The sequence below is a fragment of the Passer domesticus genome, chromosome 2, assembly GCF_036417665.1.
Source record: "Passer domesticus isolate bPasDom1 chromosome 2, bPasDom1.hap1, whole genome shotgun sequence".
Taxonomy (NCBI): Eukaryota; Metazoa; Chordata; class Aves; order Passeriformes; family Passeridae; genus Passer; species Passer domesticus.
Genome location: NC_087475.1, coordinates 7,889,117 through 7,900,744, shown reverse-complemented (window position 1 = coordinate 7,900,744; position 11,628 = coordinate 7,889,117). Strand labels below are relative to the sequence as shown.

The following is an 11,628-nucleotide window of genomic DNA, read 5'->3' as shown; positions in this document are numbered from 1 at the left end:
TGTGCTGTAACATTGCTGTAACCTGTAATATTTACTGCTTATTAATGAAATAATGAAATACTCTACACAACAATTCATCCACCTCTCACTCCACAGTTATGTAAGTTAAGAGATGAGTGCTTCTGTAATTTCATCCCCTTGCTCTGAACTCCTCTCAGGAAACTGTTGTTGTAGAGAGGCAAAGCAAACAATTGTGTTGAAGCCATCTGAAAATTCATGTAGTGGATTAGCCCACTTCCACAAACGACTTTCACCCTTGACAAAAAGGAGCAGTTTTTACTCACTTTTAAATAAATTTTAATTCCAATTAAAATACTTCCAATTCATAATTCCAGTTTTGATTACAGAGTGATTTAGGTCAGAAATCAGATCTTAATATCATCTAGTACAACGCCCTTGGTTCAAGCAATGGTAGCTGCAGCAGGGTTTTCACAACTGTGGGCACTTGAATTGTCTTCAGAACTTTTCTCTAAAGTGTTTTCTTTAAGGAATTCAGGTAAACCTTCTAAAGGTTTTATGCACATGCTGCAGATGCTTGATCTTTCCAGCTAAGAATTTCCCTAAACATGCTCATCATGGGTTGCCTGTCTCCCAGGGCAAACTGGGGCATGTTTAGGTTGGTAGCCCTGAATTGCTCTAACGTGGAGCTGCAACTCACCAAGGAAACACCTGGAGCTGTTGTCATGTCAGGTTCTAAAATCTGACCTACCTGCAAGCAGGGTTAGTTAAAATTGCTTGGTACCTGCTCAGAACGTTCATTTTTTTCACAGTAAGATTAGGAATCTTGAAAACTATAAATATATTGGAAGTCTACTGAAAAAATGAGCATATGTAACATATATTTTACCATTCCCTTTCTGCCTTTTAAACACAGTTAATATTCCTATTAATGCCAGGAACAAACTATTTTTCTGTATGGGAAAAGTAACTGGCTAATGCTAGGCATTCCACCTGCAAACACTTTTATGTAATTCAGTATCCTAGTTTGTTTTTTTTTTTTAAAGAGGTTTTTCATAGCAAATAAAACATTTTTTTTGGATATTAAAAACAAAAGAGCAGGCCATAACATACACAACTTTTGAAAAAACCAGCAACATACATGGCTTGGCCAGACCAAAAGAGAGCAGCCAGCAGCAAAGCTGCTGTTAATTTTATTTTTAAAAGGAGGTCAAGCTGCACCAAGGTTCAGGAGCAATTCCTTCACTGAAGGGATGGTTCAGCATTGGGACTGGCTGCCCAGGGAAGTGGCAGAGTCACCATCCCTGGAGGTGCTCAAGGAATGACTGGATGTGGCACTTAGAGCAAAGGTTTATTTCATATAATGATGTCCAAGTTTGGACTCAATGTTCTTAGGGGTCTCTTCTAACATTAATGATTCTGATTCTGTGTAATTTACAAAGTACCTGATGCAATTATTTACTAGCATCAAAGATGCTTTGTTATACTTTGAGAACTTCCCAGTTCCTTTTTCTACCTGCAGCTATTTAAAAAAAAAGTGAATTTAGTTTGTGTTTTATTAGGTTGATTTCATTATTATGTTCACTGAAAATAGATCTTTATTTTCTCTCCAATTTGCCCAATCTTAATTTCTATTCCAAATTTAACATGAAGGCTTTAAATATTTTAAAATCTTTTTTTGCAAAGGCAAACTTCTTGCCTTTTCCCCCCTCCTTGCAGACCTTTCTTGCTGAGCTTTACTGTGTTTGTGGATTTGTTTTGGATTTCTTATTTTTTACTGTAGTTAGTCATTTTTGGTATAAGAAGTGCAGTGCTGTGCATTTTTTTAAAATTTTGGGGTGAAATTTTAATACCTGCTGAACAAGTCTCTATTTGACTTGTGGCAGCATAATGACATAATCTAAATATGAATAATTGAAGTTGCCTGTATATATGAAATATAAACAAATATGGAGACAAATTCCATTACCTGGAATCTTCCATTCCAGTAACTGGATTTTCTCTGCTACAGTTGTTAGTAGAATAATACTGAAATGCTTTTTGACCCACAAATAAATATCTTTTTTTGAATCTATGTGGTTTTGTTGGCACAAAGATTCACATGAACATGGCTGAGCTGAGTAATAGTTTTGATTTTTTCAGATTTTTTTCGATAGGATAATGCAGTTGGAAGAGTTTTTTGGAGGTCTCAGGTTTAAAGGAGGGTCAGCTCTGACATCAGGCTGGATTGCTCAGGACTTTATCCATGTGAGTCTTTTAAAACCTCCAGGGACAGAGCTTGCACAAATTCTCTGGGAAACTGACTCTGTTACATGTGAACTCTTGCCTTCTGCTGTGGGTCTCAAAATACTCTTTTATTGTTCAGAATTACCTAATGCACGAATTAAAAACTAAGTATGGTAGACCCAACATCTGAAGAAAATCTGAAAAAGGAAAAATAAGGCAAGATCAGCTAGTTGATAACAGGCTTGGTTATCTGCAGTAAAATAATTAAAAATAATGAATCAAAATAACCTTTTTTCCTTAAAAAGCCTCAAAACAGGCTTTATAATGAAACCAAAAGAGATAATTTAATATTCAATTAGTTCAACTTTCTACATAATTGATTTCCATATGCATGCTTTTCTTTAATCTAAGTTTTTTTTCTTTTCCTTAAGGCAATTTCCTGCTTCTGTTAAAGGCTAGTGGAGATTAAGTTCCCAATGTGAACAGAAACCTGATAGACCCATCCATTTTTAATTTTGTTTACATATAAAGTTATTTAAATCCATTGCAGTAACTTCAAAATTTGTTATATGAAATGGATTTAAAATAAATTGCAACCCTGACTTCTCTAATATGTTAGTGGTTAGAAAAAAACTGTGTGACTGGGAAGAATTCCATGAATAGTAGCTAACACAATAAAGCCTTTAGTATAAGAAAACTATACAATTGATATGGAATTGAAACAATGAATGACACTAATGATTGAGCAAGCAGCTTAGGTTTCCATTAGCTGGCTTGTGGCTTTCTGAAAGAGGGCAGTAATACTTCTTATACTTTGCTTCTCAAAAAACAAACAAACAAACAAACAAAAAAACCCCACCCAACAACCCAAAAAACCAAAAAAACTCTATCCAAAATAACCACAAACTCACACCAACTTTTTGTATGGTTTTAATTCACGTTGCTCTTCAATACCAAGTGATCATTGCATGAAGGCATCCCTGAATGTGACCCCGGGGTCTGGGATCAGATTTTAAGGATTCCCACACCCTCACATCACCGAGGGAACAGCTACAGACCACGAGACCTTTCTGTCTCTTCACGTCCTGTTGAAGAGGGATCACAAGCTGCCCTTTTCTCCTGGTGCCCATCATGTCCTCTGCTGAGAGGAGGAGGAAAAATGTCATTCTGTGTTTCCTTGTGTTTCCTTTCTGCAGGCTGCAACATCCATTCAAACCAAGCACTTTCTGAAAACCATGCTGGACGATTCTTGTTTTCAGGAGGAGGTTTATCATACATGGAGGAAATTGTATTTGGATAGTAAATAAAAGTTTCAGAATTCTTGATTTCTGTCCCCTTCCTTTTCAGTAAATTCCACTTTGGTTTTCAGAGTGGCACCTTCTCAATTAGTGCTCTTTGTGTCCTCCTTTCTCTTCTGCCTTTCTTTGCCTGCTCTGTTTCTTTCACAATGTCTGTCTTAACCCATGGCAGCTCCAACCAAAAACTCTTCCCTGATTTTTTTCCCCAGTCCACGTGTTAAAACAGCCCTGGGTTAAGTTATGAAGGCTGGCAGTGAAATGTCATTGTAAGATCTTGCTCCTCTTGGGTTTCAGCCCTTTCAGAGCTTTGACTTAGAGGGCAGGAACATCTTTTCCTACTGGAAACTGGAATTCCAGACCATTGCAGTGTGTGCCATGGATCACAGGGGGCTTCCTGTGCTTGAGGTGAACATGAACCTTCAGAGACCTTTTAAGCGAAGGATACTGAGTGATACTGAGCGAAGTAATACTGAGGGATAAACAACATTTTCTGACTGGTGGGAAAATGCACCTTAAAATCAAGTTTGGAAGAGTGTGTAACTGTGTGGGGAAGCAGGTGGCAACAAAGACAGACCCAAGTATGAGGCAATTCTGCTGTTTTGCATCTATTTACATTCTTGGAAGAATGCTGAGGGCTCCACCTGGATGGCCAACAATGGAGAAAAACAAACTCATGTTCCAGCTTTGAGATGGGCTAAACTAAAAAAGAAGCCAATCCCACCCTTCCTCATGGGTGTTTCCATTATGCAGACACTAAAACCAGCTATGGCTGGTGCTAAGGGAGAATTTGCAAGTATTACTTTGCTAATAATCAACACAAATTCTTTCAAGCATACAGCTATTAGTTCAGTTATCTTCCACAACACCAATGTAGGCTCAACACACATTTTAGTAAGAACACAGTGATGTGGCCAGATTTAATGTTTTTGATTGCCCCATGGTTGCTGCTAAGAGATTCAGCAGGATGCATGGAAATGCACAGACATTCCCCCTCCCACTATTTTTGCTTAGAAAGCTTAAGATTACATGAGAAACCATCAACTTTCTGCCCAAAATCTTAACTGAGAAATGTATTTCTGAGGTAAGAATTAATTATTTGTTCATGTACAGGTCTGAGAGAGGCTTAACTCTGAGGCTAAATTGTAAGGAGTCAAGAAGCTTTTTGTACTTGCTTCAGTCCAGCTTTCACAGGATTAGAGCAGGAGAGTGTTAAAAATCACTCAAGGGGAGAAAAGTAGAAATAACTATCGGTATCAGCAAGAAAAAAACCCCAAAGCACTGCAAACATTTAAATGTGGGAAGTGGCTTTGTATTTTTTTTTTTTGTGTGTAGCATTAGTAAAAATAGTCTCCTTTATCCTAAGCTTGTGCACTTGTCCCCATGGTGAAGACACAAGGCACAATTATGCAGAATTTACTTCTGTTCTGTTGGTCAGTGACGTGCTTCCTGTTGTGCAGATATTTTGATTTATATGTGACTATTTGACATAATGTGCAGCAGTTTCCTTGGTAAGAGTTATGACTATCTCTGAGCTCATTAAAGGTAGAGAAGAAATTAGTCTGAGAGACAGGTCTATTAAGGAAATGAATATGCTTCACGTAAAAAAGCAGACTTTTTATGGTGCCTGCTTTAGCTCATCCTCTGTCAATTGAGCTTATAAAACAGATAACTCTTTACTATAATAGTCAGGAAATAGATATATTTTTCTGTAGTTTTCAAAAATCCTTTTCCATGAAGTATTTTAAAGCCTGAAATTGAGCTCTAACAGCCTTCATTAAATTGTTGAATACCATATGCAGTGCAAGAGAATGGGGGCAGACCTGTTTTGCATCTAGGGTTGCAAAGCAGATTTGCAAAGCACCCCTGGAAGCTCTGGCAGCATTGCCAAGTATTTCTTTAGGTAACAGCACTCTGAAAATAATTTCCTTATAGAAAAGAATAAAAATGAAACAAATACTGGTTAGTCTGTGCTTTACATTTTCCTAGTGTCTCTAGTACCCAGTTTTTGGAGAATACACACCACCCCAGTGTTCATCAGGTTGCAACATTTCTTCTTCTTTGTTGTGCTCTCAAAGTCAACTGAGTAACCTTCTTCATGAAGTTTCTGAGGTAGGTAGTGATGTTTTCTTTCAGGGGTGAGTGGCACAGCATTGTTCTTGACCAAACCATATAAAAAGAAAACCACTGCTAAAACACATGGAAGAATTTGGGTTTAGTGATGAGATTAAGAAATGTCCAGCTGGCAGTGGCCAGGAGCCTAAACTGGGCTACCATTTCCATGCAATAATCTTACCACTCTGAGACACTGAGTAACCTAGTGTACTTTTATTAGGTAAATGGAAGCAGAGGTTAATGAACATTTATTGGACCAACTTAACACCTTGAAATCACAGGCATCAGTCAGACTGAGAGGCAGCATACTGATAAGATCAAGTTTTCTTTACAAATCTATGAGCCCCTGTACAAAAATAAAGTATAAAAGGGGCAAACAGAAACATTTGTTTCTTCCCAATCCCAGGGTTGCTTCTGAGGTCACATTCAGCATAAATTTAGAGAAGTCCATGTGGTGCTCCAAATTATGCAGTGATATTTACAGTACCAGGAGGACCCTTCTCCACTTGGAGACTGAAAAAAATAACAAACTGTAACAACAGCTTTGCATCTGCATGAGCCTTCCCTATGCAGGTGAAGCTTCCAGCTCAATTTCTGCAGAATTTTGCCCTCTGTGTACCACACAAACAACAGAAATGTTCAGAAGGGTTTGAACAGGGTGGGAGGACTGGACAGACTGAGGAGTCCTGGGCTTGCTCTGTCTGGGACTGTGCTGAAATCTGCTCGTGGAGCTCACTGTGTGCTGTGGATCTGCTGAACTTAAAGCCTAGGCAGGGTTTCCAATTTAATCTTTTGCTACTGAAGGTTCCTACAAGGAAAACAGACTGTGGTAAAGGGGAGGCGAGACAGGATGCCAAGTGTGTGCTTTACAGTTTTTGTCTCTTGATAAAAGGTTATACAGTGAGAATAAAAGAAACAAAACTCTCCAGGTCAATCTCTCTACTGTGTAGCATGAACTGAATGGTAGTTCCACTTCAGAGAAGAAAAGTAATTAGTTACACCAAATCACTACTTATTGTCATCTACATAAGGCAGAAGCACCCTCATGGGCCTTGTGAGATTTCCTTCCCTTACAAGCTGGATACACAGAACTCCAAGAAATTCACATTAACAGAGTCAAAATTGTACTTAAAACATTTATGATGGACTATACTCCAATTATCAAAATTACTTTACCTGTTTAATGCCATAAACATTTGAGATGAAAAACGTGTCACTGCAGTCAGACACCAATGCTCACCAGAGAAGTTTGTATTTCTAACATCAGAAACACTCCACTGCTTGATTTTCAGTAGGTCTTCCCATCTTTGTGCTTTGCTGGGAAAAGAGGTAGTTCTGAGAGTGAATGAACCTGTCACTTCCATGAGCTCAGCCAGTGTGGACTCACTGCAACAGCTGCCTGCAGGACACCAGCTACGCTTCACCAGGGCTAAACAACACAAGCACTTGAAAAATTACCTCTTACTCACTAAAGAGTTCACAGTTTGCACCATCCCCTTCTCGTGGGGCTAACCCCAGAACAGATGAGCACCTACAGCTCCTCTGGCAGCTCCCTCGTTTCCCTCCACGTGAGGCCCACGCTGACTCTCTCATCCCTTACTTCCCACAAACTCAAGGGACTCAGGTACAGCTCTTGTTTGGGGATGCAGCCACAGAGCTGTGGTTCCAGCTGTGGCACTAAGGACACTCAGCAGCTGGGCTAAAGTGAGGGATGAATTTCCCTTCTCTGGGCTGCAGGCTGGGCTGTGAATGCTGCAGGAAATAAACATCTCTGCCTGCCCTGGCTGGGAGGGAGGAGGCACAGCCAGACTGAGATTTCAGATGTGGATTTTACAAGAATTGTAAACAGATTTGACCACCCAACCTGCAGGAGTAGGCAGAAGAAAATTAGGAATAGGATTACCCTTGTGAGAAACATTCAACCTTGAGAACCCTTTTCTGATTGCACATGCAATGGTCCCAAACAACTGCAACAGCCCAGACACCAACTCCAGCTGCAAGTTCCACTGTGAGGAAAAATCCTGGATCGCTGTTTCATTTTAATATAAACACTAAAATTCATACTATACAACAGCACAGCCAACAGAGGCTTTTTTTTTCTTTGAGGAGAAGTCATTTTAAGGAACAGCGTGCTTCTGACACCTAAAAAGAGGTGGTAATGCCTGCTGCCTTTAACCATTTTCAGAGAAAACGTAAATCACGTGGGCCAGCGAGAGCATGAAGAAGGAAAATGAAGTGCCAGGTCCATCCATGGTTACACCTTCTCAGTTGGCTCTGCCCTAATTCCAGCTTTGAGGAAGGAAGCCTGTGCTGATCCAGGAGGAGCAGAGCCCCTGGGAGCAGGCTGTGTCCCTACAAAGGCTTCCCTTAAAGACTTTAAGACACTTTCCCTCACTGCACGAGTCACTGATTTGCTCTTGAAACTCCCTGTGATGAAATGAAGGACCCAAAAGCATTTAATTGTTGAACACATAAAAGGAAGTATATTTAAAATAAAAAAAACTTGGTCAGACTGTAGAGTCAATTACCATTTTAAAGGAATTTACAGGGCTGTTGTAGATGAGTCTTTTGGAATAGTCAGTTTATCGCAATGTCTAAACTGGTTTCTTCATTGCACAGTATTTTCTTTTAAAATGTGTGCATCTTTAAACAATTACATACATATTAAAAATCAGCATTTCTTTGCTTCAACTTAATTAAAACGTTAATACTCTCAGACAACACAGATCTGAAATGGTGAAACCAGTAATTGCCCCCTCCCACCTTACAACAAATTAAATTGAGACAAAATTACAAACACATTTCACTACATGATTATTATTAATAAAAATCAGTTTTTCTTTTTTTTTTTTCTTTTTTTTTAGAAAGTTGCCCAAAATGCAAGGGATGTGCATAGGTTTACAACTTAGTCAGAATAATATTTTGCTTTATTCCCTTGGGTACGTGTTCCCATGAACGGAATGTACTTTGCTGTAGATTACAGGTTTTATCAACACAGATACACCAACGGCATGAACGCTTGCGACTGTCCACATGCATTAAGAGTCAAGACCCAATTTCAAATTTCTAAAACTTTTACAGAGTTCTTCAAAGAGACAGTATCACATTATCTGGATGTTACACAAAAGTACTAAAAAATACTATCCTAGGAGAGAAAAAACAAAAGCATGAAAAAAAAAGGCCTTTAAAATTTATGAATTTGTTTTGTAACCACTAGACTAATTACTTCAAATAAATAAAGGAAAGCAAAGTATTCCAATCCATAAAATCAGACTCTAAAAAGAATGTAGTGTTCCACCCCCAAGTTAAGGTAACAGAATCATATTATTATTACTATTAAAATAGATTATAGAAAGCAGCATCTATTTTGTGCAGTTTTTAGGGGCCCTTGAAATAAAAAGCTATGATTTCCAAAAATATAACATTCCAAAAGACTGAATAGTACATATATTTAAAGATACATTTTATTAAAAGTTTAGGAGAAATGATTAAAAAAAAAGATACTGTCTCTTTAAATTAGTGTTTCATCTTTTCTTCCCCCTCCTCCTATCTATTCGGACATGACAATAATTATATTTTAGGTCACACTACATCTAGGTAGTCTCTAGGGGCCAAGACCTGTTGACACAAGGTCAATAACGAAGAGGTTTTCCATGTATGAGGTGGTTCCCAGTAATGACAGATTATTATTATTTTTTTCTCCTCAATTCTCTCATTCCCGGTCTAGTAGACCCAGGAGACCGGGACCCACTGGGAGGCTGTACACACGAGCTCGATGGCTTCCTCCAGGTGCCTGATGGTTTCATCAATCTCATTGTTGATAATTGTTAGGTCAAAGTAGTGTGCATATGTTCTCTGTAGGATTTCAGACTCCTTCTGCAGGCGCTGAAGGGATTCATCCTGTGCGGCGGCCGGGAGAGAAAACGGGAGAAAAGAAAAGTTGGATTCTTTTGATCTCTCCCACAACAGCTTCTCAGCTGAGAAGGAAATGGGCAAAAAGGCCTCAGGGAGTCGAGGTGCTTTAGCTCTCCCACCTACAGCTATGGGAATGACATGGGAGAAAGGGCACAGCTTCCCTCTGGAAGCTGACACTCAAACAGTACTTGGTTATTGACACTCTTGGAGACAAAACACAGCTCTAGAGTTAAAAAAGCAAGGTAGAGGATGGAAGCTTGGAAAAGCAGCAATGGAGACCACATGTGAATAAATCAGACCTGGTGCACAAGTAATAACTATTGGGCCTATGTCCCAGTGAGAGCGTGAGAAAAGGGAGGAGGGGGAGAGGCTGTCAGGCATCAGCTGTTCCCACTTTTGGTAATGTTTTCTGTTCCACACCAATCCTCTGGGTCTGCTTCCTTTAATGACAATTTACTGCTAAGGAAGCTCTCACTCCACATCACTGCTCTGTGGTTTCTATCTCAGAGCAGGGCATTTCCAGCCCCTCTCAGTGGGAGATCCTGGAGATGCAGCAGGCAGCCTGGACATCAGAGCTGTGTTAGTGAGGTCTGCCTGCCTGAGGCAGCTGGGTGCAAAAGGCTTCTTCCCAGGGCTCTGTAGCAATTATAAGTTTGAATTCTCTTCCTGCAAATTTCCTTATGAATTAAAAAAACCCAACAAACTCATTTGCTGTTTTCAGAAACCTTGAAATAGCCACAGGAAAGCAATCAAGTCTTTCCTGTCCCACAGGTTTGGGGTGGATTTGGTGCCAAGTGACTCCTGCTGCTCTGCAGTATCCATAGGCTGACTCTACCTGATCAATCAGCTGGGACACACTTTGCTAAACAGTTTTAGGCTGCAGAAGTACAGACACAGTGCCCACAGCTTGGTCACTAGAAATTATTCTGGAAAGATTTTTATCCAGCTGTTAAGATGACCTCCACCTTTATTTGTTTCTGTTTCAACTTCCCAAGTATTTGTAACTACAGTGACAAGTAGCTGTGGAACAACAGCTTTCAGGTCCCCTCAAGGAAACAACCTGCTCTGAGACAGTTCTCCTTCCCTGCAGGAATGAAACCAGCCACTTCTGGAGGAGAAGTTCTCTGCCAGAGTTACAGTTCTGCTTCTCTCCTGAAGCTGCAGCCTCAAATGGGGAGGGGGCTGTGTGGTGTGGTTGTCTTCACTTGAAAATTGTTACAGATTTCCTTCCAAGTCAGGCAAATACTCCTCACATGCACTTCTGTACAAGGGATGTTCCCTGTATGGGCCGTTTTGCACCACCAGCAACTCCTGGAACTTCTGTAGAAAATTCCAGTGTTTCCAAATTTAATTTATGCTATTAATAAAGAGAACAAAGTGGGTCAACACTAGTATGAAATATTTTTGTGGAATATTTCATATGGCCCAGTGAAAACCCTTCCAACTTCTCAGAGATTCCAGAAGAGACATCAATTTGTATCAGCTGAGCACCAAACCTTTCCTGCTTAAATTAACCTACAAAGGAAGGTCAGTAACTTTTCATGCAGACTATTTTCAATGCTTTTCATGTATCCAGCCAAGATTAATTTTGTATTTATAGTCTGTCTTGTCCAAATCATAGTGCACCTTGAGAGGAGTTTTGATCTCATGACACAGGGCTAACAGTACTGAGAAGCCCCTGGAAGCCCTAGAACTGTTAAGTCCTTATGCAGGTTTTGAATTATTATTCAGATTTCCCATCAATGTTACTTTTGCCTACAGATATGGACTCTTCTCACTCAAGCATCTATCCTACTGTGACTGACAATGAAAATCTGAAAATCTTACTCATTTTGAGCTATCTCTAAAATGAGCTATCTCATTTTAAAAAAAGTGAACTGGTAAAGTTTACCTTGCACACACAAAGTTTCCACAAATCTAAGTGTTTTAAAAATTCACTCAATGTCAGTATTCTTCTGACTTAGCTTCTCTTAGATCCAACTCACTGGGATCAAAGTGGTCTTTATTTTGGAATATCTAAATTTCCCGGCCTGCTGGAAATGTAAACCATTACTTTCATATACTTTAATGGGAAGTAGTAAGTTTGGGATAGGCCATTGCAATAAGTTTCAAATAGGTT

At 39.5% G+C, this 11,628-nt stretch overlaps 1 protein-coding gene across 11 annotated transcripts in view; it reads right to left on the bottom strand.

The window, feature by feature from the left end:
• Window positions 1-5,792: 5,792 nt before the first annotated feature.
• CASK (calcium/calmodulin dependent serine protein kinase) overlaps window positions 5,793-11,628 on the bottom strand; it is a 188,565-nt gene continuing 182,729 nt past the window's right edge. For all 11 annotated transcript variants that reach the window (XM_064407296.1, XM_064407299.1, XM_064407302.1 and 8 more), the window contains one exon: window positions 5,793-9,494. In XM_064407296.1, the coding sequence (XP_064263366.1) occupies window positions 9,318-9,494 (177 nt within the window). In that variant the 3' untranslated portion in view covers window positions 5,793-9,317. The remainder of the gene's footprint in view (window positions 9,495-11,628) is intronic.